The sequence below is a fragment of the Neofelis nebulosa genome, chromosome 3 (assembly GCF_028018385.1).
Source record: "Neofelis nebulosa isolate mNeoNeb1 chromosome 3, mNeoNeb1.pri, whole genome shotgun sequence".
NCBI classification, from domain to species: domain Eukaryota; kingdom Metazoa; phylum Chordata; class Mammalia; order Carnivora; family Felidae; genus Neofelis; species Neofelis nebulosa.
The window spans coordinates 45,923,421-45,950,934 of NC_080784.1; the positions used below are offsets into that span (position 1 = coordinate 45,923,421).

Here is a 27,514-nt window from a genome sequence, read left to right on the forward strand (position 1 = left end):
CTGAGGAACACGTGAATGGGGTCAGCCAATCAGGTATGGACTTCCTGGTCCATGGCCCTTCAGGGCCTCTAGGTTGGGAAGGAAGTATCCCAAGTGTCCTGACCCACTCAGAATCTGTGGCAACAAAGTCCCATATCTGGGACCTGTAGTGGCAGCCAGCCTTCCCGAGGCCAAGCAGAGGACTATGAGGGTGGGGCAAATCACAGCATCATCTGCTGTTCAGCAGTAGAATCCCCCACCTGCTTCCTTTTGTGGTTTGACGGTGGCCATGCTCCTGCTTCCAAATCACCAACTTCCCTATCAATTTTGTCAGCTACCATATGTTTCCAGTAAATCCCTCTGAGACTTAAATCAGCTAGAGTCCATTTCTGTTGCTTGCAACCACAAATCTAAACTGATACAAGAATCAGAGACTTGAGTCATCTAACAAATGTTCTTTCTTCCAACTTCTCTTCACAAGCAGTTGACATCATTTTGGGGGGTTTCCTATATGACAGGGCAGTAGTTTCTGAAAGCTTCAGGATCATTTCCTTATAGCTCTATGACTAGAGAGTAATGAAAAGCTCTTCTCTTCCAGCTCCAACAAGACTCCAGCAGGGCAGGCTTGAGCCACATGCCTTTTGTCTGAGCAAGCACTGTGACTCAGGATTCAGGAACCAAAGCTGGGGAGTGGGGTGGGGCCTGCTACCAGAAAGAGCAGGAAAAGGGCTTCTGGGTGGACTCAGCAAAAAATCACCACCTTCCACCTTTTGAAAGCACCACCTTCCACCTTCCACTTCATCAGCCCATACTTGTTTTCCCCAAACATGTAATTTTAATAATGGTTAAAACTAACAATAAATTTTTCCACATGCAAATAAAAACTCACTGACTCCTCCCCAAAGAGAACAACCCATACTCACATTCAACAACCAGCTCGGAGTTAGATCTCTGAGTGAGATGCATTTTCTTCATCTGAAAGTGGTTACCCATAATACCGCAGCTTATGGACTAAAAATGAACTCAACCATTCCCAGTACATTCAATGTTTGATGCTGGGCAGGATAGTGCTATAAAGTCCATCTAGAAAAGTGAAAGGACAGCAACACACAGTGATCACTGGTCCAGACCTCATACCATGTTTATGTGGACATAGACATTAGGTGCAAACATTTTTTTGATCCACATTTCTAGCAATGGAATTGGCTCTTTGGATCAGCTAATAAGGGTGCGCTTCTCTTCGAACCTTCCTTTAAGAATTGTTTTTTTAAATCAATCTTTCTTTCTTTCTTTCTTTCTTTCTTTCTTTTATATGTATATATATATATATTTTTTGAGAGAGAGAGAATTACATGGGGGGCAGAGAGAGGGAGAGAGAGAGAAAGAGAGAGAAGCGGGGCTCACCCAGGGCTGGTGTTTTACCTGAAGCGGGGTGTGTGTTTACCTGAAGCAAAACTGTAAAGTTTTGGGGCACCTGGGTGGCTCAGTTGGTTGGGCGTCCGACTTCGGCTCAGGTCATGATCTCACAGTCTGTGGGTTCGAGCCCCGCGTCGGGCTCTGTGCTGACAGCTTAGAGCCTGGAGCCTGCTTTGGATTCTGTGTCTCCCTCTCTCTGACCCTCCCCTGTTCATACTCTGTCTCTCTCTCTCAAAAATAAATAAACACTTAAAAAATATTTAAAAAAACTGTAAAGTTTCAGGTTACCAAAGATTTTGAAAGCTATCTTAACAATTACCCATGAAAACTTTGAGACAGAATTAACCATCATTTCAAGTTGTTTTTGCTAACAAATTGCAATAGAGATAACAGGAGCTTATTTGACTTTTAATAAACCTTAGTAGAATAAAAGTTTCATATTTAATGCTAATAGACAGGTCTATCTCAAACCAGCAAACTTAAAGTAGCTTAAACATCAAATATGTTCCACCTGTGTCCACGCAAGACAATTTGTTCCCCATTGTCAATTTTTACCTGGAACACTAGTGGGGAAAGCTAAAGTGGGCGGTCCAAGTGGGTGCTCTTTGTTCCTTGACACTGAGGGTGGGAGGAGGAGCCAATGGTGCTGCAGGCACCGAGGATGGTATAGAATCAGTTAGGCAGGCCGCACTCTAGGTGGTGCAGAAACAGGAGGAGGCAGAAGAGGCAAGATGCTGCCAGCAGGTAGGGAAAGGGTTCCTGGTTCTACATGTGGTCGGTGTGGACAGAGGAACAGGCACCATGTTTGTTTTCCTCCAAAGTGGAAATATGCAGCCCATGTCAGGCCAGAGAAGACAGGGAATTTCCCTGAAACAAAGGGAGTTTCAGCCACTGCTCTGCTTGAGAATATTCCTTAAAGTCCAGGGATACTAACCACAGTTGGCTCCAATTAGAGCCATTACCTGGGATATGAATAGGGAGAAGCCCCCCTCTATTAGGAAGAGGAACAGAGAGAGAGAGTCAGCATCCCCTTCATCAGGGATGGCCTCTGCTTCCTCCAGGGATTGAGTTCTATCAGGTGGAGGCCTGTTTAGACATCCAATATGTCAGGAGGGAGTTTACTAGTTAAACATATTCAGGCAAACACATTCTGCAAGAGGCCCTTAAGTCTAGGTCCTGATTTAGAGCCATGAAGGGCTGGACCTAGATAGGGTATCTCTGTTCATTTGCCTTGTTTCCTGCAGGAGAGATCTAACTGCTGGATCCAATGAAGACCATGCAGTGTTAAAGAAGATCAGTACTTTCCCAAGTTTTGCAATTCCAATGCTTTCCAGTGGGTTAAAGAGGCATCCCAAGGGAGAGCCCCTGGGGACCAAAGAGAATCTCCCATGCTCCTCCTAGAGAGAGAAGGTCCATTACCAGAAAAATTCCCTCCGACTTGCCGGTGGTGTCCCGCACGCGGGATAGGTCAGAGGTTCCTGAGGTGTCAAATCAACCTAAGGTGTCCCTGGAACAAAATCACTGTGATCACCAGCTGGCCACTAAGGGCCCCTGTAGAAGAGAGGCTGGCTCTCCCCTCACTTCCCCATTGCATTCTAGAGTTGGGGGGAGGCAGAATCAAGGAGAAGTTTCCAAAGGGATTTTCATATGCTAAAGAAGACTCACAGGATACTGGAGGCCTAGCTATTGTCAAGCTAAGGTTGTTTTTCCCTCTAGCAAAGGATTAGCATTAACATTAGACTACAAATGGGTGCTGGCATATGAATGGCATATTGCTGTGCTGAGAAGGCCATGAAGAACCCGCTGGTATTTTTTTTTTAATTTTTTAATGCTTATTTTTGAGACAGAGACAGAGACAGGGTGCGAGCGGGGGAGGTGAAGAGAGGGAGAGACAGAGAATCCAAAGCAAGCTCCAGGCTCTGAGCTGTCAGCACAGAGCCTGATGCAGGGCTTGAAACCACAGACCTCGAGATCATGACCTGAGCCAAAGTTGGATGCTTAATCAACTGAGCCACCCAGGTACCCCAGAATCCACCATTTTTAACCCACAGAAAACACTGGAAAAGTTTTACAAAATTACCCAATTCTGTTGTTGAGGACAAGGATGGAAAACAGTAGTTAGAAATCCATCATGATCTAAGTGACATTTCAACACATGTAGTCCTTACAGCTGGCTTCTTAGGAAATAGTCCCCAGCTGGGTTTTAATTCAATTGGGTACTGGTTTCAGCTGGCTCCCAGTGGAGTTCCCATGGTCAGAAGCAGCTAGACCAGAGATGTGGAGAGGATCACGTTAGACCAAACAGGAGGAAAGCTCACACGGGAGTCTTAAGATTGGCAGCCATGCTAGTCACTTAGGTGGCTGTCCCATGCCCAAGACAGACAACTTGTATAAGGACAGGAATAAAGACAGGGCATCAAGTTTCTGAATATTATTACCAGTGTGGCCAGGGTACTAATTTCCAGCCAAAAGGCAGACTTTCTCCTCTCCATAGAGTAGCCACAGGCAAGAGGATTGCAGCCTGAGCAATCGACCTGAAAGTGTTCCAATAAGACCATACTTCTCAAAAACAACAACAACAACAACAACAACAACAAAAACAACCCTGAAATGAGAGTAAAAGAGGAAAAGAGAAAGGTACACTCACCAAATTTGTACGAAGGCTTAGAGTCCAGATGAAAAGACTCATAGTCTCACGTTGGGCACCAAATGATGAAGTTTTGAAGTGATGGGGGGGTGGTTCATGGGGTCCATAGCCAATGGCCAAGAAAGAATTCTTGAAGATGTCTTTGGTGCAAAAGGTTGATTTTATTAAAGCATGGGGACAGGACTCATGGGCAGGAAGAGCTGCACTGGGGTCCTGACAGGTAACCCATTATATATCCTCAGGTTGGGAGGGGGTCAGGGATAGAGTAAGTCTCTAAGGAATTTTGGAAGCAAGGTCTCCAGGACATTGAGGGGCTAGTTGTTGCTAGAGAAACACATTTATCACTGCTTAATAAAATCTCAGTCATGAGACCCTTCAGATGTATATTGGTGGGCCATAAGCTTGGAGCATGATTGCCAGCATATATCTTGGGGGAGTTGAGATAAAGGAAGTAGACTTACAGGATCCTCGAGGTTGGATTAATGTTAAGCTAAGATTCTCTTTTGCCCTTAGCAAAATGTCATCATCGAGGCAGCTGAGCTCCTAGAGGGAGGTCACTCTGCCAGTTCAAGGACTTGGCAATCAGCAGTAGGCAGTAAGGGAATTTAATTTTTCATTTACCTTAGTTTCCCACATTACCATGGCAAACACTTAAACCCCTTTCCTTTGTTCTTGGGTAGCCAGGAGTGTCTGAGGAATATCATACATATTCCGCCTGGTGGTGGTGGGTGTTGGGAGGGGCAGATGGTGGGTGCTACCTTGTGCTCAGCCTGCCGCATTCTCCTTCATCAGTATTACCATTTCAACTAGGGTATTAACTTCCAGCCAAAAGGCAGGCTTTCTCCTCCCCATAGAGTAGCCACGGGCTAAAGGATTGTAGCCTGGGCAATTGACATGAAAGTGTACCAATAAGACTATATTTCTCAAAAAGCCCCTGAGATGGAGTAAAGGAAAAGAAAAAGTACTCACCAAGTATGCACCAAAGATCAGAGTCCAGATGAAAAGACTTATAACCACACGTTGGGAATCATATGATGAGGTTGTGGGGTGATGGTGGGGTTCATGGGGTTCAGAGCCAACAGCCAAAAAAGAATCCTTGAAGACGTCTTTGGTGCAAAAAGGTGACTTTACTGAAGCACAGGGACAGGACCTGGGGACAGAAAGAGCTGCCCCAGGACCTTGAAGAGAGACTGGTTATATACCTGGGAGTTGGGGGAGGTCAAGTCAAGGGGAAGTTTCCAAAGATTTTTCATATGCTAAAGAAGACTCAGGATACTGGAGGCCTAACTATTGTCAAGCTAAGATTGTTTTTCCCTGTAGCAAAGCATTTACATTAAGTGAGTAGGGAGTTCCTGGAGAAATGTTTTATTCTGCCTGCCTCAAATATTTGCCAATGGGTTGCAGGTTATATGGAAATTTAGTTTTATCTGCCATTTCCTTCTGCCTTTGTTCTCCACATCACTATGAAGAAGAGGGTGATGTTGAGGCTCCAATAAACTGAGTCTATAAGTTTCTGGAGATTAGGCTATTGATAAGATCGTCCTTTTCTTTTCTTAGGCATCCAAGAGTGCCTGAGGACTATCACATATATCCCACCTGGGGAGGGGGGGATGTGTGTGCTAGCTTGTGCTTTGCCTTCAGCTCGCCTTATGCTCCCTCATCAGTACTGTACCTGTACTACATTTGCTTTTGCTCCCACGCCCAGAGTCAGCTGGCGAACAAAGCTGAAGATGCATCTAGAAGAGCAGAGCCAAGGAAATCACAGAGAATGAAGCCGGAACCCTGATGGCACGTTGACACTCTGGACCGAACAGCAACTGAAAACAGAGGTATCCTGGGCTGATCAGTTTTAGAGCCAATAAATGATCTCTCTGCTCAAGCTATTTTGGGCTGGGCTTTTTTTTTTTTTTAATTACTTGCAACATAAACAGTTCTGATTGGCACACATGTTAAAATTCTCACAACTGAAATGTGAAGTGGGAATTCATGTAAATTACATGTAAATTTTGATATCAATTACCTTAAGACATAAACATCATAGAAAAGAAACCAGAAGGGGATGCACCAAAATGTTAATAGTGGTTATAAATTGACTGTAGGAAATCCGTGCTCTTCATTAAAGTTTTTTGGGGTTTTAAGGTTTTCTATCATAATAGGGATAATTTTCATAATCATTTGTCACAAGGCAGAATTTGAAGCAGGCTCCAGGCTCTGAGCTGTCAGCACAGAGCCGGATGTGGGGCTTGAACCCACAAACTGTGAGATCATGATCTGACCCGAAGTCGGATACTTAACTGACTGAGCCACCCATGCATCCCTTTAAAAAAATTTTTTTAATGTTTATTTTTGAGAGAGAGAGAGAGAGAGAGAGAGAGAGAGAGAGAGAGAGAATGCAAGCAGGGGAAGGGCAGAGAGAGAGGGAGACACAGAATCCGAAGCAGGCTCCAGGCTTGCAAAGTTATTTTTGAAAAATAAAAGAAGAGGGACGCGTGGGTGTCTCAGTTGGTTAAGTGTCTGACTCTTAGTTTCGGCTTGGGTCATAATCTCACCGTTCGAGCCCTCCCTCTCTCTCTGCCCCTCTCTTGCTTGCTCTCTCTCTCAAAATAAATAAACCAAAAAATAAAATAAGATAAGATAAAATAAATAAAAGAAGAAAGCAAAATGCAAGACTGATCCTACAGAGACTGGCTCTTTCTGCCCTTGATATCTGCCATCTACACTTGCTGCTTGGTCTACCGCTGAACCAGTTAACACATGTAGAAGTCTTGGCTCTAGAACTGAGAGAAAATAGGATTGGCTTACTGAGCTGCCTATGATACTGTTTCTTTTTTTTTTTAAATTAAATTAAAATTTTAAAATGAAGTTTATGTATTGATTTTGAGAGAGAGTGAGAGCGCAAGTAAGCATGTGCTCGAGGGAGTTGTAGAGAGAGAATCCCAAGCAGGCTCTGCACTGTCAGCACCAAGCCTGATGGGGGGCTTGAAATCACAAACTGTGATCATGGCCTGAGCCAAGATCGAGAGTTGGATGCTTAACCAACTGAGCCACACAGGTACCCCGTATTATACTGTTTCTAAACATAGTAGTCTTATTTAAAATAAGACTTGGAAGAAAGTCTTTCTATGGAAGAAAACAGTGCTCTCTTTCCATTCTTTTTAAAATCTGGGGCCCTGGGGCGCCTGGGTGGCGCAGTCGGTTAAGCGTCCGACTTCAGCCAGGTCACGATCTCGCGGTCCGTGAGTTTGAGCCCCGCGTCGGGCTCTGGGCTGATGGCTCGGAGCCTGGAGCCTGTTTCCGATTCTGTGTCTCCCTCTCTCTCTGCCCCTCCCCCGTTCATGCTCTGTCTCTCTCTGTCCCAAAAATAAATAAAAAATGTTGAAAAAAAAAATAAATAAATAAAATAAATTAAAAAAAATAAAATAAAATCTGGGGCCCTTAGCAAAATGAAAGCAGAAACTTTTGAAATGTATCCCTCAACTTGCGTCATGGCTGGGTCTGAGGTTCTCACTTCTGCAGGAGAAGCTCTCCCCTGGCTCAGAGGCCTCGTTGCCTTGCCCTTTCTTCCAAGGGGCTGCCTTGTTATTTTGGATTGGGCAACTGGGGGAAGAGAAAGCAGTGAGGTAGAGAGAGGTGCCTAGGAATTCCAGGTCCTCCCACCGCCTGCTCTCTGCCCACTCTCTCAGGGGATCGTCCTCAACTGCCATGGCATATTCCCATAGCCTTCTGGAATCACCCCCTCAGAGACCAGGACTTGTAGGGTTCTGTTGCTCTGGTAACCAGCGATCTGGAGCCTCTGCATTGGACCTGCTGCAGTTCTGGAAAGAGGCAGCCCTGGTTGGGCCAGGCTTGGGGGAAGGCTTTGGGGCAGGAGCAGGGGACAGCACAGGCTTGGCCATACTTGTATCTCAGTGATGCCCACCCTTTCAGTGTTCTTGGATGTGCCCCTAGCCCAGAAGCTAGAGGGCAGCTTATTAAAGACTTACAAGCAAGACGATTGTCCTAACAAGATGTTCCTGGCCTATAAAGGTAGATGTCTCATGGTTTTGGAAAAAAGCAGAAAATGTCCTCGATCATTCTGTGCCCTCTGCCTTTCACTAGGGCTTCCAGGGATAGGGTAAGACCTATGTCCTCTACCCTGGCTCTATGCTTCAGGGTCTGCTTGGGCACTATACTTTTTCCCTGATCCTCTCCCCTTTTCTGTTCCTGAACTAAGAACGGCTCCCAAAATGGACTCTTGTGAAATGCAGCCAGCCCTTGCCACTGTGAAAGTCAGGGTTACCTTTGTTCAGCCTTGTATATATACGGCACGTGTGGTGTATCATTTTTGCCCTTTAAAATGGCATAGATTTAGGGGCACCTGGGTGGCTTGGTCAGTTAAGCCTCCGGCTCTTGATTTCAGCTCAGGTCATGATCTCACAGTTTGTGAGTTCGAGCCCTGACAGTGTGGAGCATGCTTGGGATTCCCTCTCTGCCCCTCCTTCTCTCTGTGTCTCTCAAAAAAAAAAAAAAAACAACAACAACAACAACAAAAAACTTTAAAGAAAGTGACATAGGTTTAAAAAAAATGGCATAGGGTTCACTTGTCTTTAAAAAGACAAAAATTATACACATTCACTGACAGCATGTTGTTTTTATAAAGGGGAGGGAAGAAAAAAGTTGTCTTTTCCTAGGCAACTTTCCAAAGCCCCAAGAAAGCCAAGACAGATGAATTGTTTGTGGGCTATCTGCAGAGCCCAGACCTGGAGGCCCCGAGGCAGGGCATCCAGAGCTCCCTCTGTGGTTTTCCCTCACAGTCTGTATGAGTAACAAAGGCCAGCCCTGGGTTTCTTCCGTGGTGCGCAAGACCCGACTGCAGATTGCACAGGATCCCTCTTTGAACTACGAGTACATGCCAGTGATGGGCATGAAATCATTCATCCAGGCCTCCTTGAAACTCCTCTTTGGAAGGCACAACCAAGTCATTGTGGAGAACAGAGTGAGATGAAGGGCCCTTTGTTTATTCACCCAGATACAGGGAGTGGGGCTCTGGGGTTGCACAGTCTTAAACCCGGAAGGGGCCTTGGAGGGCTCCCTGGCATTGACAGAGGACACCCCTGAGACTCAGAGTCCAGAGACTTAGTCTGTGAAGGGCAGAGCCAGGATCAGAACCTGAAGCCACTGCTCTTTGCACCAGCCCACACTGCTGATGTACAAGCTCTTTTGAGAAAGGAATAGTCAGGGGGTGCTTGGGTGGCTCAGTCGGCTAAACGTCTGACTCTTGATTTTGGCTCTGGTCATGATCTCACGGTTCATGGGATAGAGCCCCATGTGGAGCTCTGAGCTGACTGTGGAGCCTGCTTGGGATTCTCTCTCTCCCTATCTGTCTGCCCCTCCCCTGCACACTCACATGCTCCCTCTCTCTCTCAAAATAAATAAATAAACACTAAAAAAAAGAAATAGTCTGGATTTGAGGCAGCACTAGTATCACTATTACTCTTTTTTAAAGAGTTCATTCTTTTGTTTAAAGTGTATTTATTTTGAGAGAGAGAGAGAGAGAATGAGGGAGGAGTAGAGAGAGAGGGAGAGAGAGAATCCCAAGCAGGCTCTATGCTTTCAGCATGGAGTCCAACTCAGGGCTCAAACCCACAAACTGTAAGATCATGACCTGAATCAACATCACGAGTCAGACACTAAACCGACTAAGCCACTCAGGCTCCCCTCAAGAGTTATTTCGGTTTATTTTCTGCTGGCAGGTAGGGGGTGTGCACACTGTTGGTGACAATGGTGCCTTCCAACTTGGGGCCCAATTCCTCAAAATTTGGCGTCAAGATTCTCAAGTAGTTTACATTATTTCTTCTAGAAAAGGTGAGTATTATGCAAAGTGAGGGTGACAGAAGATTCTTCTCCCCTGTTCCTGATTCCTGCCCCATTTGCAATCTTCACTGTTGTCCTTCTCACTCTCTGTCATGAACAAAATGGTGTGGATGAGCCAAGTATGTTTGTCCTTTTCCTGTTATTGTCCCACCTTCAGCCATTGACCTTGAGGCCCATTCTCTGGCATGTCTGCCGCCATTTTTTCTGTACCAACTGGAGGGGGGCTGTGTTCCCACAGAGCCACATGGACTCGTCTTCCAGGACATGGGCTTTAAAGTTTCCGAATACTCCTTCTGGGACCCCAAGAAGCTGCGCATGGACCCCAATGTGCTTCTCAATGTGGTGGAGGTAGAGGGGCCCTGCTCAGAATCTTCTCCCCACACCTGATTACGATTTTATTTTCCTTTCCTCCCCTCCACCCCTGTCATCATGAAAGACCTTTTCTAGGCTTGGATTTGCCTAGCCCTTTAGTAGGAACCAACATGGAGGATCCCTTCTCCTCCATGGGCCCTGGTACCACTCCCACTTGGTAGGGGAAATGCCTGATGAGACAATGTCTACCTGCAGCAGGCCCCACATGGCTGTATCTTTGTGATCGGGAACACTGGTGACTGCAAGTTGACACAAAGTCAGTGGGCAAGGTTGATGGCCAGCATGAAGGTGAGGCCAGTATCCACCTGACTTTCCTCCCTCCCACCATCCACCATCTCCTCCACCAATCTCGTCCTTTTCCTGTTCTCCTTTCTCCTACAGAGAAAGCAGATATTCCCATTTTTTGACATTCCCTATCAAGGCTTATCCACCGGGGACCTGGAAGAAGATACTAATTTCTTACAATACTTTGTGTCTCAAGGCTTTGAGTTCTTCTGCAGCCAGTCTCTGTCCAAGACTTTTGGCATCTATGGTACAGTATGGGGAGAAGGGCAAGAGAAGGCCTAGTGCTGAAATGGTGCCACAGCCATGGCACTAACGATGTATTTGACATCTCTACCCTCTGGAGAGAGCCAAGACCTCCAGGGAGAGCACCATGGAGGCAGATGGGAAGAACACTGAGCTACAAGTCAGGTTCTGTGATATTGTCTCCATTCAGCTACTAAAACTAGCCACTAAAACTGACTCCAGTGAAATCATTTTGCCCCTTTGGGCCTCTGTTTCCTCAGCTATAAGATGAAGGGGTAGGACTTAGTGATCCTTCAAGTGCCTCCCATCTTTGAGACACTTACTTATGGCTACTTTTTCTGGAAGAAGAGCCTCTGGCAACTTCCTGGGGCCTGGATAGCTGCTTGGCTAGGCTACAAGGAGGAGGGCCCTGTAGTCCAACCCTCTCTTCTACAAGGTTGGAGGTAGGGTCATAAAGGAAGGCTCTGGTAATGGAGGAGGAGACTGAGGGGCTATCTGTTTCAATGCTGCAGATGAAGGAGTGGGGATCCTGGTCGTGGTGGCACTCAACAACCAGCTCCTGCTATGTGTCCTCTCCCAGCTGATGACACTCACCCGGGCCCTGTGGCTAAACTCTCCCAGTAGGGGTGCTCGCATTATCACCTCCATCCTCTGTAACCCTGCTCTTCAGGGAGAATGGTAAGGGCAGAGGGTGGGGGCAGGAAGGGGGATGGCAGAGCCTCTAGACATACCTGTAAACCTGCCAATTCACAGGATTCTTCCTTGCCTCTTTGACTCCATTCATTCATCAACATTTGCTGAGTACCCACTGTGTGCTAATTATAGGGGCCTTGCCAAAAGTTGCCTTACCTTGGGGGAGGGGGTAAGAGGACATTCTTTTTGGACACAGTCCAGTGAATTATTTGAACTCTTTCAGATTGCAGGAGGAGGTTAGGCAGCATCAAGGGTTTGCTACTCTGGCAAAATCTGCCTACAAGCCTGCTTGGCTTGCTTTAATTTATATGGGCTGAAACTCTCCTCCTATTTATAATCATTCCAGAACCGTGGCTCTCCTAGTGTGCCCTCAGGCACCCTGGTTGGGGCTTATGAAGGGAAGAAGAATGGAATGGCAATGAAGAGGTTGAGAGCAGGGGGAGGGTAGAACCTCATACTTTAATTCCTTGCTGTCTTTCCTTTCGCAGGAAGCACAGCCTGAAAGGACTTGTAGAGGACATCATGCTGACCAAGGAAAAGGTGAAGGAGAAGCTCCGGCTCCTGGGAACCCCTGGTTCCTGGGATCACATCACGGACCAGAGTGGGCCCCATAGCTACCTTGGACTCAACTGTAAGTATCTAAGAGGGGGTAGCTCACCCTTTCTGGCCTTGGGCTTATAATTGAGCATTAAACTTCACTGACCTGTCCCTAGCTTCACCTCAGAGTCTGATTCTTTCCTGAGGGAAGTAGAGCTGCTTTAAAGACCCTTCTGGATCCCCAGAAATGCTGACACTCCCTATTCTCTGTAATCCACCCTGGGCTAGAGGAGAGTTAGAGGTGGCCACCTTTGTATCTCAGACCCTGTGATTATCACCAGCTGAACAGGTGGGGTACCTGGTCAAGGAAAAGCATATCTACATCCCCAAGGATAGTCAGATCAACTTCACCTGCATCAATGCCTGCAATATAGATTACATCACTCAGAGCATCAATGAGGCTGTCCTTTCCATCAAGGGCTCACAGTAATGTCTTCAGACAGTCAATGTCTTCTGGTCAGAATAAAAAGCTTTAGTCTTTGCAAAAATTCTGTGCTGATTATTCATTGCTGCAATTCATTTCTCTGCAAAGCACTCTCTCTTTCTGTCTATTTATGAAGCATTGGTCTGGAATCAGCAAGGAAAAAAGGCCCAGAGAGAAAGGGAATGTCTATCTTCATTGACCATCTCATGTTTATTGAACGCATACTATATTAAGGCCCTGATTTGGTGGTGTCTTTGTTTGGGTTGTTATACCAAAATACCAACAAATTTGGTGTCTGGGGAAGGCCCGGCTCCTGGTTCATAAACAGCATCTTCTAGCTGTAATATCACATTGTGGAAGAAGCAGCGGATCTCCCTAGGGCTTCTTTTATAAGGACACTAATCCCATTTATGAGGGCTCTGCCTCTATGATCCAACGACATCCAAACACCACCACATTGAAGATTAGGTTTCAACGTGTGAATTTTAAGGTGTCATGAACATTCAGATAATAGTATCTGGGCAACAAAGGGACAATAAAGAGAAGGCAAAAAAAACCAGGTACAATCCAGTCCTTTTTCTCCAGAACAACACAGGTGCCTTTTTTTTTTTTTTTTTTTGAGAGAGAGAGAGAGAGCACAAGCAAAGGGAGAGTGAGAATCTTAAGCAGTTTCCAAGCTCAGTGTGGAGCCCATTGTTGGGTTAAGTCCCTTGACCCTGGGATCATGACCTGAGCTGAAATCAAGAATTGGTCGCTTTGGTAATGCAAGCTGGTGCAGCCACTCTGGAAAACAGTATGGAGGTTCCTCAAAAAAATAAAAATAGAACTACCCTATGACCCAGCAACTGCACTACTAAGCATTTATCCATGAGATACAGGTGTGCTGTTTAGAAGGGACACATGCACCCCAATGTTTATAGCAGCACCATCAACAATAGTCAAAGTATGGAAGGAGCCCAAATGTCCATCGATGGATGAATGGATAAAGAAGATGTGGTATACACACACACACACACACACACACACACACACACACACACACACAATGGAGTATTACTTGGCAATCAAAAAGAATGAAATCTTGCCATTTGCAACTACGTGGATGGAACTGGAGGGTATTATGCTAAGCGAAATTAGTCAGAGAAAGACAAATATCATATGACTTCACTCATATGAGGACTTTAAAAGACAAAACAGATGAACATAAGGGAAGGGAAACAAAAATAATATAAAAACAGAGAGGGGACAAAACATAAGAGACTTAAATATGGAGAACAGACAGAGGGTTACATGAGGGTTTGTGGGAGGGGGGATGGGCTAAATGGGTAAGGGGCACTAAGGAATCTACTCTTGAAATCATTTTTGCACTATATGCTAACTAATTTGGATGTAAATTTAAAAAAATAAATAAAACAAGTTAGTAAAAAAAAAAAATTGGTCGCTTAATCAACTGACTCACCCAGGCATCCCTGCAGGTTCTTCTCAAGATTCCTTTGGTCCTTAGCTTCTAAGGGCTTCTAGCCTCAATGTCAGAAGAACTCTAGAGGAACGAACCCTCGGTGCATATGGGTGGCATGTTTTAACCATTCTCAAAGGTGTTTTAGCATGAGGATAGAATTTATTCAACCAGGTTCTCCCCAACATTCTGAGCCTAAGAAAATAATACTAGTGACTTTTAGATTATATAGGCTAGAAAGCATTGAACTAGCAGAGCAAAACCACTGCCTGTGACCTTTTCTACTAGTGGCTTACATGAGATACAAGGGGTTCTAATGCCCCCAGCCCAGGATTCTGGCAGCATTTGAAGGAGGAATAGTTGTCCTCCCACACTTTGTTTCTAGTTGACTTCAGGACCCCATTTAAAAATTTCTTACTGAATGTTCATTTAAGCCTTCCTTGAAACTAGTTTCTGTCTTGATCACCTCTTATTTAGCATCAGATGCCTGATCATTACTCTTTTTTTAAAAATTTAAAATTTTTATTTATTTTTTCCTCAAAAATTTATTTTATTTTTTTATTTTTATTTTTATTTATTAAAATTTTTTTTAACATTTATTCATTTTTTTTTGAGAGGCAGAGAGACAGAGTGTGAGCAGGGGAGGGACAGAGAGAGAGGGAGACATAAGATCTGAAACAGGCTCCAGGCTCTGAGCTGTCAGCACAGTGCCTGATGAGGGGCTTGAACTCACGAACTGCGAGATCATGACCTGAGCCAAAGTCAGCCACTTAACCGACTAAGCCACCCAGGCACCCCTTTTTAAAATTTTTATTTATTTTTTAATTTTATTTTTTTAAAATTTACATCCAAATTAGTTAGCATATAGTGCGACAATGATTTCAGGAGTAGATTCCTTAGTGCCCCTTACCCATTTAGCCCATCCCCCCTCTCACAAACCCTCACATAACCCTCTGTCTGTTCTCCATATTTAAGAGTCTCTTATGTTTTGTCCCCCTCCCTGTTTTTATATTATTTTTGTTTCCCGTCCTTTATGTTCATCTGTTTTGTCTCTTAAAGTCCTCATATGGGTGAAGTCATATGATATTTGTTTTTCTCTGATTGACTAATTTCGCTTAGCATAATACCCTCCAGTTCCATTCACGTAGCTGCAAATGGCAAGATTTCATTCTTTTTGATTGCCGAGTAATACTCCATTGTATATATATACCACATCTTCTTTATCCTTTCATCCATCGATGGACATATGGGCTCTTTCCATACTTTGGCTATTGTTGATAGTGTTGCTGTAAACATTGGGGTGCATGTGTCCCTTCTAAACAGCACACCTGTATCCCTTAGATACATACCTAGTAGTGCAGTTGCTGGGTCGTAGGGTAGCTCTATTTTTAATTTTTTGAGGAACCTCCATACTGTTTTCCAGAGTGGCTGCATCAGCTTTCATTCCCACCAACAACGCAAAAGAGATCCTCTTTCTCCGAATCCTAGCCAACATCTGCTGTTGCTTGAGTTGTTAATGTTAGCCATTCTGACAGGATATCTCAGTGTGGTTTTGATTTGTATTTCCCTGATGATGAGTGATGTTGATCATTTTTTCATGTGTCGGTTGGCCATCTGGATGTCTTCTTTGGAGAAGTGTCTATTCATGTCTTTTACCCATTTCTTCACTGGATTATTTGTTTTTTTGGGTGTTGAGTTTGATAAGTTCTTTATAGATTTTGGATACTAACCAAATGTGTCGTTAGTATCTGATATGTCGTTTGCAAATATCTTCTCCCATTCTGTCGGTTGCCTTTTAGTTTTGCTGATTGTTTCCTTCGCTGTGCAGAAGCTCTTTATTTTGATGAGGTCCCAGTAGTTCATTTTTGCTTTTGTTTCCCCTGCTTCCGGAGACATGTTGAGTAAGAAGTTGCTGAGGCCAAGATCAAAGAGGTTTTTTCCTGCTTTCTCCTCGAGGATTTTGATGGCTTCCTGTCTTACATTGAAGTCTTTCATCCATTTTGAGTTTATTTTTGTGTATGGTGTAAGAAAGTGGTCCAGGTTCATTCTTCTGCATGTCGCTGTCCAGTTTTCCCAGCACCACTTGAAGAGACTGTCTTTATTCCATTGGATATTCTTTCCTGCTTTGTCAGAGATTAGTTGGCCATACGTTTTTGGGTCCATTTCTGGGTTCTCTATTCTGTTCCATTGATCTGAGGGTCTGTTTTTGTGTCAGTACCATACTGTCTTGATGATTACAGCTTTGTAGTGTAGCTTGAAGTCTGGGATTGTGATGGCTCCTGCTTTGGTTTTCTTTTTCTTTCTTTTTTTTTTTTTTTTAATTTTTTTTCAACATTTTAAAATTTATTTTTGGGACAGAGAGAGACAGAGCATGAACGGGGGAGGGGCAGAGAGAGAGGGAGACACAGAATCGGAAACAGGCTCCAGGCTCCGAGCCATCAGTCCAGAGCCTGACGCGGGGCTCGAACTCACGGACCGCGAGATCGTGACCTGGCTGAAGTCGGATGCTTAACCGACTGCGCCACCCAGGCGCCCCTGGTTTTCTTTTTCAAGATTGCTTTGGCTATTCAGGGTCTTTTCTGGTTCCATACAAATTTTAGGATTATTTGTTCTAGCTCTGTGAAGAATGCTCATGTTATTTTGATAGGGATTGCATTGAATATGTAGATTGTTTTGGGTAGTATTGACATTTTAACACTATTTATTCTTCCTATCCAGGAGCATGGAATCTTTTCCCATTTTTTTGTGTCTTCTTCAATTTCTTTCATAAGCTTTCTAAAGTTTTCAGTGTATAGATTTTTCACCACTTTGGTTAGATTTATTCCTAGCTATTTTATGGTTTTTGGTGCAACTGTAAATGGGATTGATTCCTTGATTTCTTTTTCTGTTGCTTCATTGTTGGTGAATAGGAATTCACTTATTCACCGATTTCTGTGCATTGATTTTATATCCTGCAACTTTGCTGAATTCATGAATCAGTCCTAGGAGTTTTTTGGTGGAATCTTTTGGGTTTTCCATATAGAGTATCATGTCATCTGCAAAGAGTGAAAGTTTGACCTCCTCCTATCCGATTTGGATGTCTTTTATTTCTTTGTGTTGTCTGATTGCAGAGGCTAAGACTTCCAATACTATGTTGAATAACAGTGGTGAGAGTGGACATCCCTGTCTTGTTCCTGACCTTAGGGGGAAAGCTCTCAGTTTTTCCCCACTGAGGATGATATTAGTGTTGGGTCATTCATATATGGCTTTTATGATCTCGAGGTATGATCCTTCTATCCCTACTTTCTTGAGGGTGTTTATCAAGAAAGGATGCTATATTTTGTCAAATGCTTTTTCTGCATCTGTTGAGAGGATAATATGGTTCTTGTCCTTTCTTTTATTGATGTGATGAATCATGTTAATTGTTTTATGGATATTGAACCAGCCCTGCATCCCAGGTATAAATCCCACTTGGTTGTGGTGAATAATTTTTTTAATGTATTGTTGGATCTGGTTGGGTAATATCTTGTTGAGGATTTTTGCATCCATGTTCATCAGGGAAATTGGTCTATAGTTCTCCTTTTTAGTAGGGTCTCTGTCTGTTTTAGAATCAAGGTAATGCTGGCCTCATAGAAAGAGTTTGGAAGTTTTCCTTCCATTTCTATTTTTTGGAACAGCTTCAAGAGAATAGGTGTTAACTCTTCCTTAAATGTTTGGTAGAATTCCCCTGGAAAGCCATCTGGCCCTGAACTCTTGTTTTCTGGGAGATTTTTGATCACTAATTCAATTTCTTTACTGGCTATGGGTCTGTTCGAATTTTCTATTTCTTCCTGTTTCAGTTTTGGTAGCGTATATGTTTCTAGGAATTTGTCCATTTCTTCCAGATTGCCCATTTTTAAAAAATGTTTGTTTATTTTTGAGAGAGAGACAGAGCATGAGTGGGGGAGGGACAGAGAGAGAGGGAGACACAGAATCCGAAGCAGGCTCCAGTCTCTGAGCTGTCAGCACAGATCCTGATGTGGGGCTCGAACTCACAGACCGTGAGATCCTGACCTGAGCTGAAGTCAGATGCTCAACCTACTGAGCCACCCAGGCGCCCCCAGATTGCCCATTTTATTGGCATATAATTGCTCATAATATTCTCTTATTACTGTTTTTATTTCTGCTGTGTTGGTTGTGATATCTCCTCTTTCATTCTTGATTTTATTTATTTGGGTCCTTTCCTTTTTCTTTTTGATCAAGCTGGCTAGTGTTTCTCAATTTTGTTAATTCTTTCAAAGAACCAGCTTCTGGTTTCATTGATCTATTCTACTGGTTTTTTTTTTTTTTTTTGGTTTTGATAGCATTTATTTCTGCTCTAATCTTTATTATTTCCTGTCTTCTGCTGGTTTTGGGTTTTATTTGCTGTTCTTTTTCCAGCTCTTTAAGGCATAAGGTTAGGTTGTGTATCTGAGATCTTTCTTCCTTCTTCAGGACGGCCTGGATTGCAATATACTTTCCTCTTTTGACTGCCTATGCTGCGTCCCAGAGGTTTTTGGTTTGTAGTGTTATCATTTTCATTGGCTTCCATATACTTTTTAATTTCCTCTTTAACTTCGTGGTTAGCCCATTCATTCTTTAGTAGGATGTTCTTTAGTCTCCAAGTATTTGTTACCTTCCCCAGTTTTTTCTTGTGGTTGATTTCGAGTTTCATAGTGTTGTGGTCTGAAAGTGTGGATGATATGATCTCAATCTTTTTGTACTTGCTAAGGGCTGATTTTTGTCCCAGTATGTGGTCTCTTCTGGAGAATGTTCCATACGCAGTGGAGAAGAATGTATATTCCACTCCTTTAGGATGAAATGTTCTGAATATATCTGTTAAGTCCATCTGGTCCAGTGTGTCATTCAAAGCCACTGTTTACTTGTTGGTTTTTTGATTAATCTGTCCATTGCTGTGAGTGGGGTGTTGGAGTCTCCTACTATTATGGTATTACTATCAATGAGTTTCTTTATGTTTGTGATTAATTGATTTATATATTAGGGTGCTTCCACATTTGGCACATAAATGTTTATAATTGTTAGGTCTTCTTGGTGGATAGACCCCAATTTTTATTTATTTTTGAGAAAGAGAGACAGAGTGTGAGCAGGGGAGGGGCAGAGCAAGAGAGAGACACAGAATCTGAAGCAGGCTCCAGGTTCTGAGCTGTCAGCACAGAGCCCGATGTGGTGTTTGAACCCACCAACCGAGAGATCATGACCTGAACCGAAGTTGGACACTCAACCGAGTCACCTAGGCGCCCCACTACTCTTTGTTTAAAGTATTAATGAGTTTAAACTTTTTATTATGAATATTTTCAAACACAGTAGGAAGAATTATATAATGAACCCCCCTTGTAGCCATATCCACCTTCAATGACCAAATCACGGCCAATCTGTTTCTTCTATCTCTCCAGGCATACCTCCAAATTATTTTGAAACAAACTGTTACATACTTTAATCTGTAAGTATTTAGTATGTACTCCTAAAAGACAAGGGCTCTTCTTTTTAAAATAGCCATAATACCAACATCACACACCTCCAAACCAACAATTACTTCCTATCAACATACATCCAATATATCACACGTCCACATATGTAATATCATTTATCTTCATTCCTGATTGTCCTACACTTGGACTTCTTAAAATAATTTTTTTAAGATTAGTGCTTGTTTTGTTTTTTATGTTTTTAAATTTATTTTATTAAATTTTTAATGTTTATTTATTTTTGAGAGAGAGAAAGACAGAGCGTGAATGGGGAGGGGCAGAGAGAGAGACGGAGACATAGAATCTGAAGCAGGATCCAGGCTCTGAGCTATTGGCTCCTAGCTGTCAGCACAGAGTCTGACGTGGGGCTGGGAGCCACAAACTGCAAGATCATGACCTGAGCTGAAGTCGGGCGCTTAACTGACTGAGCCACTCAGGCGCCCCTGTTTTGTTTTTTAAAGATTTTTAAAATATTTATTTATTTATTTTAAATTTACATTCAAGTTAGTTAACATATAGTGCAATAATGATTTTGGGAGTAGAGCGTGATTCATCCCTTAGATATAACACCCAGTGCTCATCCCAACAGGTGTCCTCCTTAATGCCCCTTGCCCATTTGGCCCATCCCCCTACCCTAAACCCATCCAGCAACTCTCAGTTTGTTTTCTGTGTTTAAGAGTTAAAGATTTTTTTAATATTTATCTTTGGGAGAGAAAGAGAACACGCACGCGCAAAAGTGGGGGAGAGGGGAAAAGATAGAGGCAGACACAGAATCCGAAGCAGGCTCCAGGCTCCCAGCTGTCAGCACAGAGCCTGATGAGGGGCTTGAACTCACAAATTGCAAGATTGTGACCTGAGTCAAAGTCAGATGCTTAACCGACTGAGCCACCCAGGTGCCCAAGGTTTTTTTTTTTTTAAGTTTTAATTTTATTTTTTTTAATTTTTTTTAACGTTTTTTTTTTTTTTTTAATGTATTTTTGAGGCAGGGAGAGACAGAGCATGAACAGGGGAGGGTCAGAGAGAGGGAGACACAGAATCTGAAATAGGCTCCAGGCTCTGAGCTGTCAGTGCAGAGCCTGATGCGGAGTTCAAACTCACGGACCGAGAGATCATGACCTGAGCCGAAGTCGGCCACTTAACCAACTGAGCCACCCAGGCGCCCCTTAATTTTATTTTTTTACTGTACCTTCCATGCTACTTCCTTGTCTTTCATAGATAACTTTTGTAAATGTTTTATGGTTTATTCTTCTATTTTGTTTAAAATGTAATCAAATGTCTAAGTGCATGTGAGTAAGTATTCCTAACTTTTCTTAAACAGTGGACTACTAAACATAAATAATATCTCACTGGTTAATCTCAAATTTGAATGGTTCAGCTTCAAGAAGTATGAACATTTACCCTCTCCACATTCTGTATGCATCTGGCTTTTATCTCTCCAGACTAGAGTCTAACTTTGTAGTTTGAAGTCCATTCATGACATGAATAACCAGTGAGATTCTAATGAGATGTGTATCTTTGACGAGTCATTTCCTTCTTTGGGAGCTCATTTGATAAATGACAGGTTGGAAAAAAAATAAATGATAGGTTGGAATAAGATTTTCTCAAGATCTTTTCTTATCTGAAAACTTTATTATTCCCCAGACTTCCTTAAAAAAAAAAAAAAATATATATATATATATGACATTGATATATATATAAAACAAACATTGAGATATATATATATATATATATATATCTCAATGTTTGTTTATTTATTTTGGGAGAGAGAGCACAAGCAGGGGAGGGACAGAGAGAGAGGGAGAGAGAATCCCAAGCAGGTTTCACACTGTCAGGGAAGAGCCCGATGTGGGGCTAGAACTCAGGAACTGTAAGATCACAACCTGAGCTGAAATGAAGAGTTGGCCGCTTAACCCCCTGAGCCACCCAGGCACCCCTTCCCAGACTTCTTAAATTTTTAAATTTAATTTCTTAAATTGCCTTAAGTTTTCTTACATTGTCCAGAATGAAATAGAGGATCACCTAAACTTTCTTCTGGCTCTTAAATTCTATAAGACTATGTCAAGCACTTGCCAAGGTAGCTTCTCTAGAAAGCAGCCTTTGGGAATTAGGAAACTTTTGCTCTAAGATATTCCTGTATCATTTCAGTCATCATCCACAGTAAATTTTGAGCCTCCTTTATGTTTTGTATGAGGAACATTTTTAGCTCAGGGGGATACAAAAAGGTATAGGACATTATGAGTTGAGCTGTTTAAATGTCATTAAGAAACACCAGTTCTGACCAATAGCATTTGCTATTAGCTCCAAAGTAAAACACACACACACACACACACACACACACACACACACACACACTTATTGATATGCAACATATATGACATCAAGAAAAAGAATACCTTGGGGTGCTTGGCTGACTCAGTTGGTAGAGCATGCGACTTTTGATCTTGGGGTTGTAAGTTCAAGCCCCATATTGAGTGTAGAGATTACTTAAAAACAAAATCTTGAAAAAAATACTTTGATGGAAAAATGGACATAAACAAGCAATTTATTAAAGGACTTAGGATATAAGCAAGAAATGTACTAAAAAGGAAATTTTCAACCTGAAAAAATTGTTGTTCATCATGAATTAAAGAATGCAAACTAAAATAACTGGCAAGAGTGTGGAGAAAGATTCAGCAGACAGGAAGGATAAACAGTTAATCTCATCAGCATTCAAAGGCAGGAAATGAGATAGTCTGTGATAATGCATAGGAATTGAAAAATCAGGAATCAATACGCATTTCTCTGTTTCTCTTCAAGACTGGGAAAGAGGGGCGCCTGGGTGGCTCAGTCGGTTGAGCGGCCGACTTCGGCTAGGGTCATGATCTCGCGGTCCGTGAGTGCGAGCCCCGTGTCGGGCTCTGTGCTGACAGCTCGGAGCCTGGAGCCTGTTTCAGATTCTGTGTCTCCTTTTCTCTCTGACCCTCCCCCATTCATGCTCTGTCTCTCTCTGTCCCAAAAATAAATAAACTTTTAAAAAAATTAAAAAAAAAAAGACTGGGAAAGAGTATTAATTAATTGTAAGAAGACTGTCTGCCTGTGCTGAGTGCCCATTTGAGGTCAGTTATATGGTTTTCTCCAGCAAAATTCAGCTACTTTTTTTTAATTAAAATTTTTTTAAAAATGTTTTTATTTATTTTTTGAGACAGAGAGAGACAGAGCATGAACAGGGGAGGCACAGAGAGAGAGGGAGACACAGAGTCCGAAGCAGGCTCCAGGCTCTGACCTGTCAGCACAGAGCCCAACGTGGGGCTTGAACCCACAGACTGTTCAAGACCTGAGCCGAAGTCGGATGCCCAACAAACCAAGCCACCCAGGCGCCCCTAATTTAAAAATTTTTTATTTTTTATTTTACACACACACACACACACACACACACAGAGTACACGAGCAGGGGAGAGGGGCAGAAAGAGAGAGAAATTCCCAAGCAGATTCCATGCTGTCAGTGTAGAGCCTGATGTGGGGCTTGATCTCATAACCCTAGGATCATGGCCTGAGCTGAAATCAAGAGTCAGAGGCTCAAGCGTCTGAGCTATGCAGGTGCCCCAAAATTCAGCTACTTATATGCAGACTCAGAGAAGGAGGGTAACCCAGTGTGATCAGGCCAGGAATCCTGCAGTAAAGAGTAGGGCAGAGGAGAAAAAGGCAAGAGGGTCATGAGATTTTATAGGCAGCCACTGTTGTCTGGACCCTGGCACCAGGGCTGGCTGTGAAGGAAAGTTAAGACAAGAGGGGAGGAAGTGACATTGGTGAAAATTGTGCAGTAAAGACCTCTGAAAATTCTCTCCTCTGTAAAAACAATGAGAAACCGGCAACATTGAACAGAAACAACTTTTTCATAATTCTGGAAATTAGTCAAAGGCTTGCAGCCATCCAGGGACTGTTTATTCAAAAAAAACCAGCTGATTCTTTTTTTTTTTAGTTCATTTATTTATTTTGATAGAGAGGGAGCAGGTAGGGGAGAAGCAGAGAGAGAGGGAGTGACAGAAACCCAAACAGGTTCTGCACTGCCAGCCTGGAGCCCAATGTGGGGCTCGAAGTCACAAACTGAGAGATCATGACCTGAGCTGAAGTCAAGAGTCTGAAGCTTAATTGACTGAGCCACCCTGGAACCCCCTCACTCTTGATTAGAGCAGTGAGCTTTGTGGGGTTTTAAGCTAATGTGTTTGCATCCCCTCTCTCTAGCTCTGCATAGTCTTCAAAACCAACAGTGAGTCAGACCAAGAAAGACAAAAGCCATCTGATTTCATTCATGTGTGGAATCTAAAAAAAAAAACAGACTTTTTTTTTTAATGTTTTCTTTTTTTAAAATTTTTTTTTAACATTTATTTATTTTTGAGACAGAGAGAGACAGAGCATGAACGGGGGAGGGTCAGAGAGAGGGAGACACAGAATCCGAAACAGGCTCCAGGCTCTGAGCTGTCAGCACAGAGCCTGACGCAGGGCTCGAACCCACCCAGGTGCCCCATGTTTTATTTCTTTTTGAGAGAAAGAGAGACACAGTGTGAGCAGGGGCGGGGCAAAGACAGAGGGAGACACAGAATCTGGAGAAGGCTCCGGGTTCCCAAGGTGGGGCTCAAACCCACGAACCATGAGATCATGACCTGAGCCAAAGTTGGCCGCTTAACCGACTGAGCCACCCAGGTGCCCCATGTTTTATTTCTTTTTGAGAGAAAGAGAGACACAGTGTGAGCAGGGGCGGGGCAAAGACAGAGGGAGACACAGAATCTGGAGAAGGCTCCGGGTTCCCAAGGTGGGGCTCAAACCCACGAACCATGAGATCATGACCTGAGCCAAAGTTGGACGCTTAACCAGTTGAGCCACCCAGGCGCCCCACAAAGCGGACTCTTAAGAGAACAAACTGATGGTTGCCAGAGGGGAGGTGGGTGGGAGGGAAGGGGAATATAAAACCAATAAACAAACTTCATGTGGAAATGCAAAGGACCTAGAATAGCCAATTTTGAAAAACAACCAAGTTTGAGGACTAACACTACTTGATTTGAAGTTTTATAAATAATCAAGAGGGGGTGGTATTGCTGTAAAGGTAGACCAGAAGAGAGCTTCAGAAACGATCATACACATACACATGGACAAGTGATTTTTAATGAAGAGGCAAAAGTAATGCAACGGAAGGGGCTGTCATGTCGGATATCCTATGGGAAAAAAAAAAAAAAAAAGAAAGAAAAGACAAAGAAAGAAGAAAAAAAAGAAAATAACTTCAATCCGTACCTTGCACCATATATAAAATTGAACTCAAAATGGATCATAGGCCTCAATGGAAAATGTAAAACCTAAAAATAGAAACTTGTAGAACGCACAGGAGAAAATTTGCGACCTTGGGTTACACAAAGATTTCTGAGATACAATATCAAAGAATGATCCATAAAAGAAAGAATAAACACATTAGAATTTATCAAAATGAAGCATTTCTGCTATTTGAAGTCATTGTTGAGAGAATGAAAAGACAATCACAGACTGAGACAAAATATTTGCAAATCGCCCATCTGATAAAGGACTTGTATCTAGAATATATAAACAACTCTAAAAACTTCATAATAAGAAAACAACACAATTTTTTAAGTGGGCAAAAGAGTTGAACAGATACATTGCCAAGGAAAAAATAGATATACACATGGCAAATAAAGCATATGAAAAGATGCCCAGCGTCAGTAGTCAATAAGGAATCACTAAGGAAATACAAATTAAATGACTGACCATACTAAGTGTCGGTGAGGATGTGGAAAAACTGAAATTCTCATAGAGTGCTCCTGGGAATGTAAGACAATACTATCACTTTGGAAAACACGTTGGCAGTTTTGTAAGGAGTTAAACACTACTCACCATATGATACAACTATTGCTCTATTAGGTATTTACCCAAGCGAAAAAGAAAAACATGTCCATACAGAATCTCATACATGAATGTTCATGGTGGTTTTATTTGTAATAGCCAATAACCAGAAACAACTGGAATAAATGCTCACGAACAGGTGAATGGATTTAGACAGATTTACAAATTGCAGTATGCCTACACGATGGAACACTACTTAGCAACGAAAATAAATCAACTATCGATATATACAACGTGACTGAATCACCAAATAGTTATGCTGGGTAAAAGAAGCTAGACAAAAAAGTGCATACTGTATGATTCCATTTGTATAATATTCTAGAAAATGCAATCTAAGCCATAGTAACAAAAAGATTAGTGGTGGCCTGAGGGGGAGGGGTTACCAATGGACACAAGAAAACTCTTGGAGGTGGTAGATATGTTCACTACCCTGGTCATAGTGATGATTTCACAGGTGTGTGCATATGTCAAAACGTATCAAATGTATACTTTTAAAAAAATGTTTATTTATTTTGAGAGAGGGAGAGAGGGTCAGAGATAGAGAAAGAGAGAATCCTAAAGCAGGGCTTGATCTCACCAACCTGAGATCATGATGTGAGCCAAAATCAAGAGTTGGTGGCTTAACTGAGCCATCCAGGTGCCCCACAAATTGTACACTTTAAATATGTGCAATTGATGATGTCAGTTAAAAAAAAAAGATAGGAGTGATACAAAGTGGAGAGGTCATGGGGGCCAGTCCATTAGAAATCTTGGAAGCAGAGAAATGTAGAAAGTGATGGTCTGCGGGTGGAGGTCTAAAATCAGTATTTAGAGTGGTTCCTGGGTGGCTCAGTTGGTCGAGCGACAGACTTTGGCTCACGTCATGATCTCACTCTTCGGGATCTCGCTGTTCTTGGTGGTAGCCCTGCAATGAGCTCTGTGCTGACAGCTGGAAGCCTGGAGCCTGGAACCTGCTTCAGATTCGGTGTCTCCGTCTCTCTCTCTCTCTCTGCCTCTCCCCAGCCTGTGCCCTCTCTCTCAAATAAATAAATATTAAAAAAATAAAATCAGTATTTCGATAATGGTGCACTTTCCGGTGGAGTTAACATGGGAGGGAATACATTTTCACCTTTTGTTCTTAGGGGACTGTTTTCCTTGTAACCCAGCCCAGGACACTGGAAACATTGGGACTTAGGTTGAGTAAATGGTCTGTAAACACATCTGGTTCTTCCAATGAGTCCAGACTGTAGTCATGACCATTACCATCCTAGCTAACGGATGCTGAATGCTCATCTGGAGCTGTACCCTTCTAAGCACTTTACGTCCAACATCTTCTGTCTTGGTGAGCATCGGTAACCTGCCCAATCCGGGTCACCCAGCTAGTAAGGGTGCAGGGGTCCATGTGCGCAGTGCCTTCACCCTTCCTAAGGGTGCCGCTGGCCCCCAGTCAGGCTGCTGCCGTCACTCCTTCATTTTCTCCCCCTGAGGGCTCTAGCCTCTAACCCTGAGGAGGTAATAAGCACGCAGAACAGGGCCCAGAAGAAGCCTGCTTCCATGGAGAGGAGCCTCCAGGGTCCACGCGTGCTGGGCGCCAACTGTAGAGCTCTGCGTCTTGCGGAGAAGGAAGAGCGCACAGCTGCGTCCCCTCGGAGCAGATACTGCGCGCCAGGAAAGCTTGGCGCAGAGAGGCTGGTAGGGCCAGGGAGATAAAGGAAAGGGTAGGAGGGACAGACTGGGGCACAGCCTTTCTTAGGACTGGGAAAGCCAGGTGAGAGTACCAGCGGGCAACCAGCTGCTCAGGAGCGGGCGTGGCTGCAGAAAAGCCAGGTTTTGCAGCCGACGCTCGTGGAGGTTTCTGCACAGACCACGGCTCCACCTTTTCTGGTGGCAGTCGAGTTCCTCCCCGGCATTGCTGGCGGCCAGGACCTGGCTAGCCCTGGCTTCTTCAAATATCTGGTGTGGGTGGGTGTGTGTGTGCTCGGGAGGGAGGATTCCAAAGTGCAGTAATTGCTTCACCGCGATCTGCCGTCGGGGAGCTTGATCTTAAAGTGAGTCCGCCTGTGAAGGTGTCTGGCAACTCTGAGGTTCTCTCGTAGGAGCACGCTGAGATTCCAGAGGGTTCTGTTGCATCCCGAGGATGTGCGCGGGAGTGTTTGGCCAGCAGTTTGTGGGGGTGTGTGCTGAGCTTTACCTAGCACTTC

General features: G+C 43.4%; 2 protein-coding genes across 2 annotated transcripts in view; both read left to right on the forward strand.

The window, feature by feature from the left end:
- The window catches only part of ADRB3 (adrenoceptor beta 3), a 23,502-nt gene extending 14,567 nt beyond the window's left edge, over positions 1–8,935 (forward strand). The window contains exons 2-3 of the mRNA XM_058720695.1: positions 5,748–5,871; positions 8,836–8,935. Coding sequence (XP_058576678.1) covers positions 5,748–5,770 — 23 coding nt within the window. The 3' untranslated portion in view covers positions 5,771–5,871; positions 8,836–8,935. The remainder of the gene's footprint in view (positions 1–5,747; positions 5,872–8,835) is intronic.
- On the forward strand, positions 7,839–12,567 carry GOT1L1 (glutamic-oxaloacetic transaminase 1 like 1). The gene is made up of 9 exons (XM_058720693.1): positions 7,839–8,068; positions 8,836–9,017; positions 9,775–9,886; positions 10,134–10,243; positions 10,463–10,555; positions 10,649–10,799; positions 11,308–11,473; positions 11,977–12,119; positions 12,367–12,567. The coding sequence occupies exons 1-9, from the start codon at positions 7,954–7,956 to the stop codon at positions 12,513–12,515; spliced, it is 1,221 nt and encodes a 406-aa protein (XP_058576676.1). The 5' UTR covers positions 7,839–7,953; the 3' UTR covers positions 12,516–12,567.
- Positions 12,568–27,514: the final 14,947 nt, after the last annotated feature.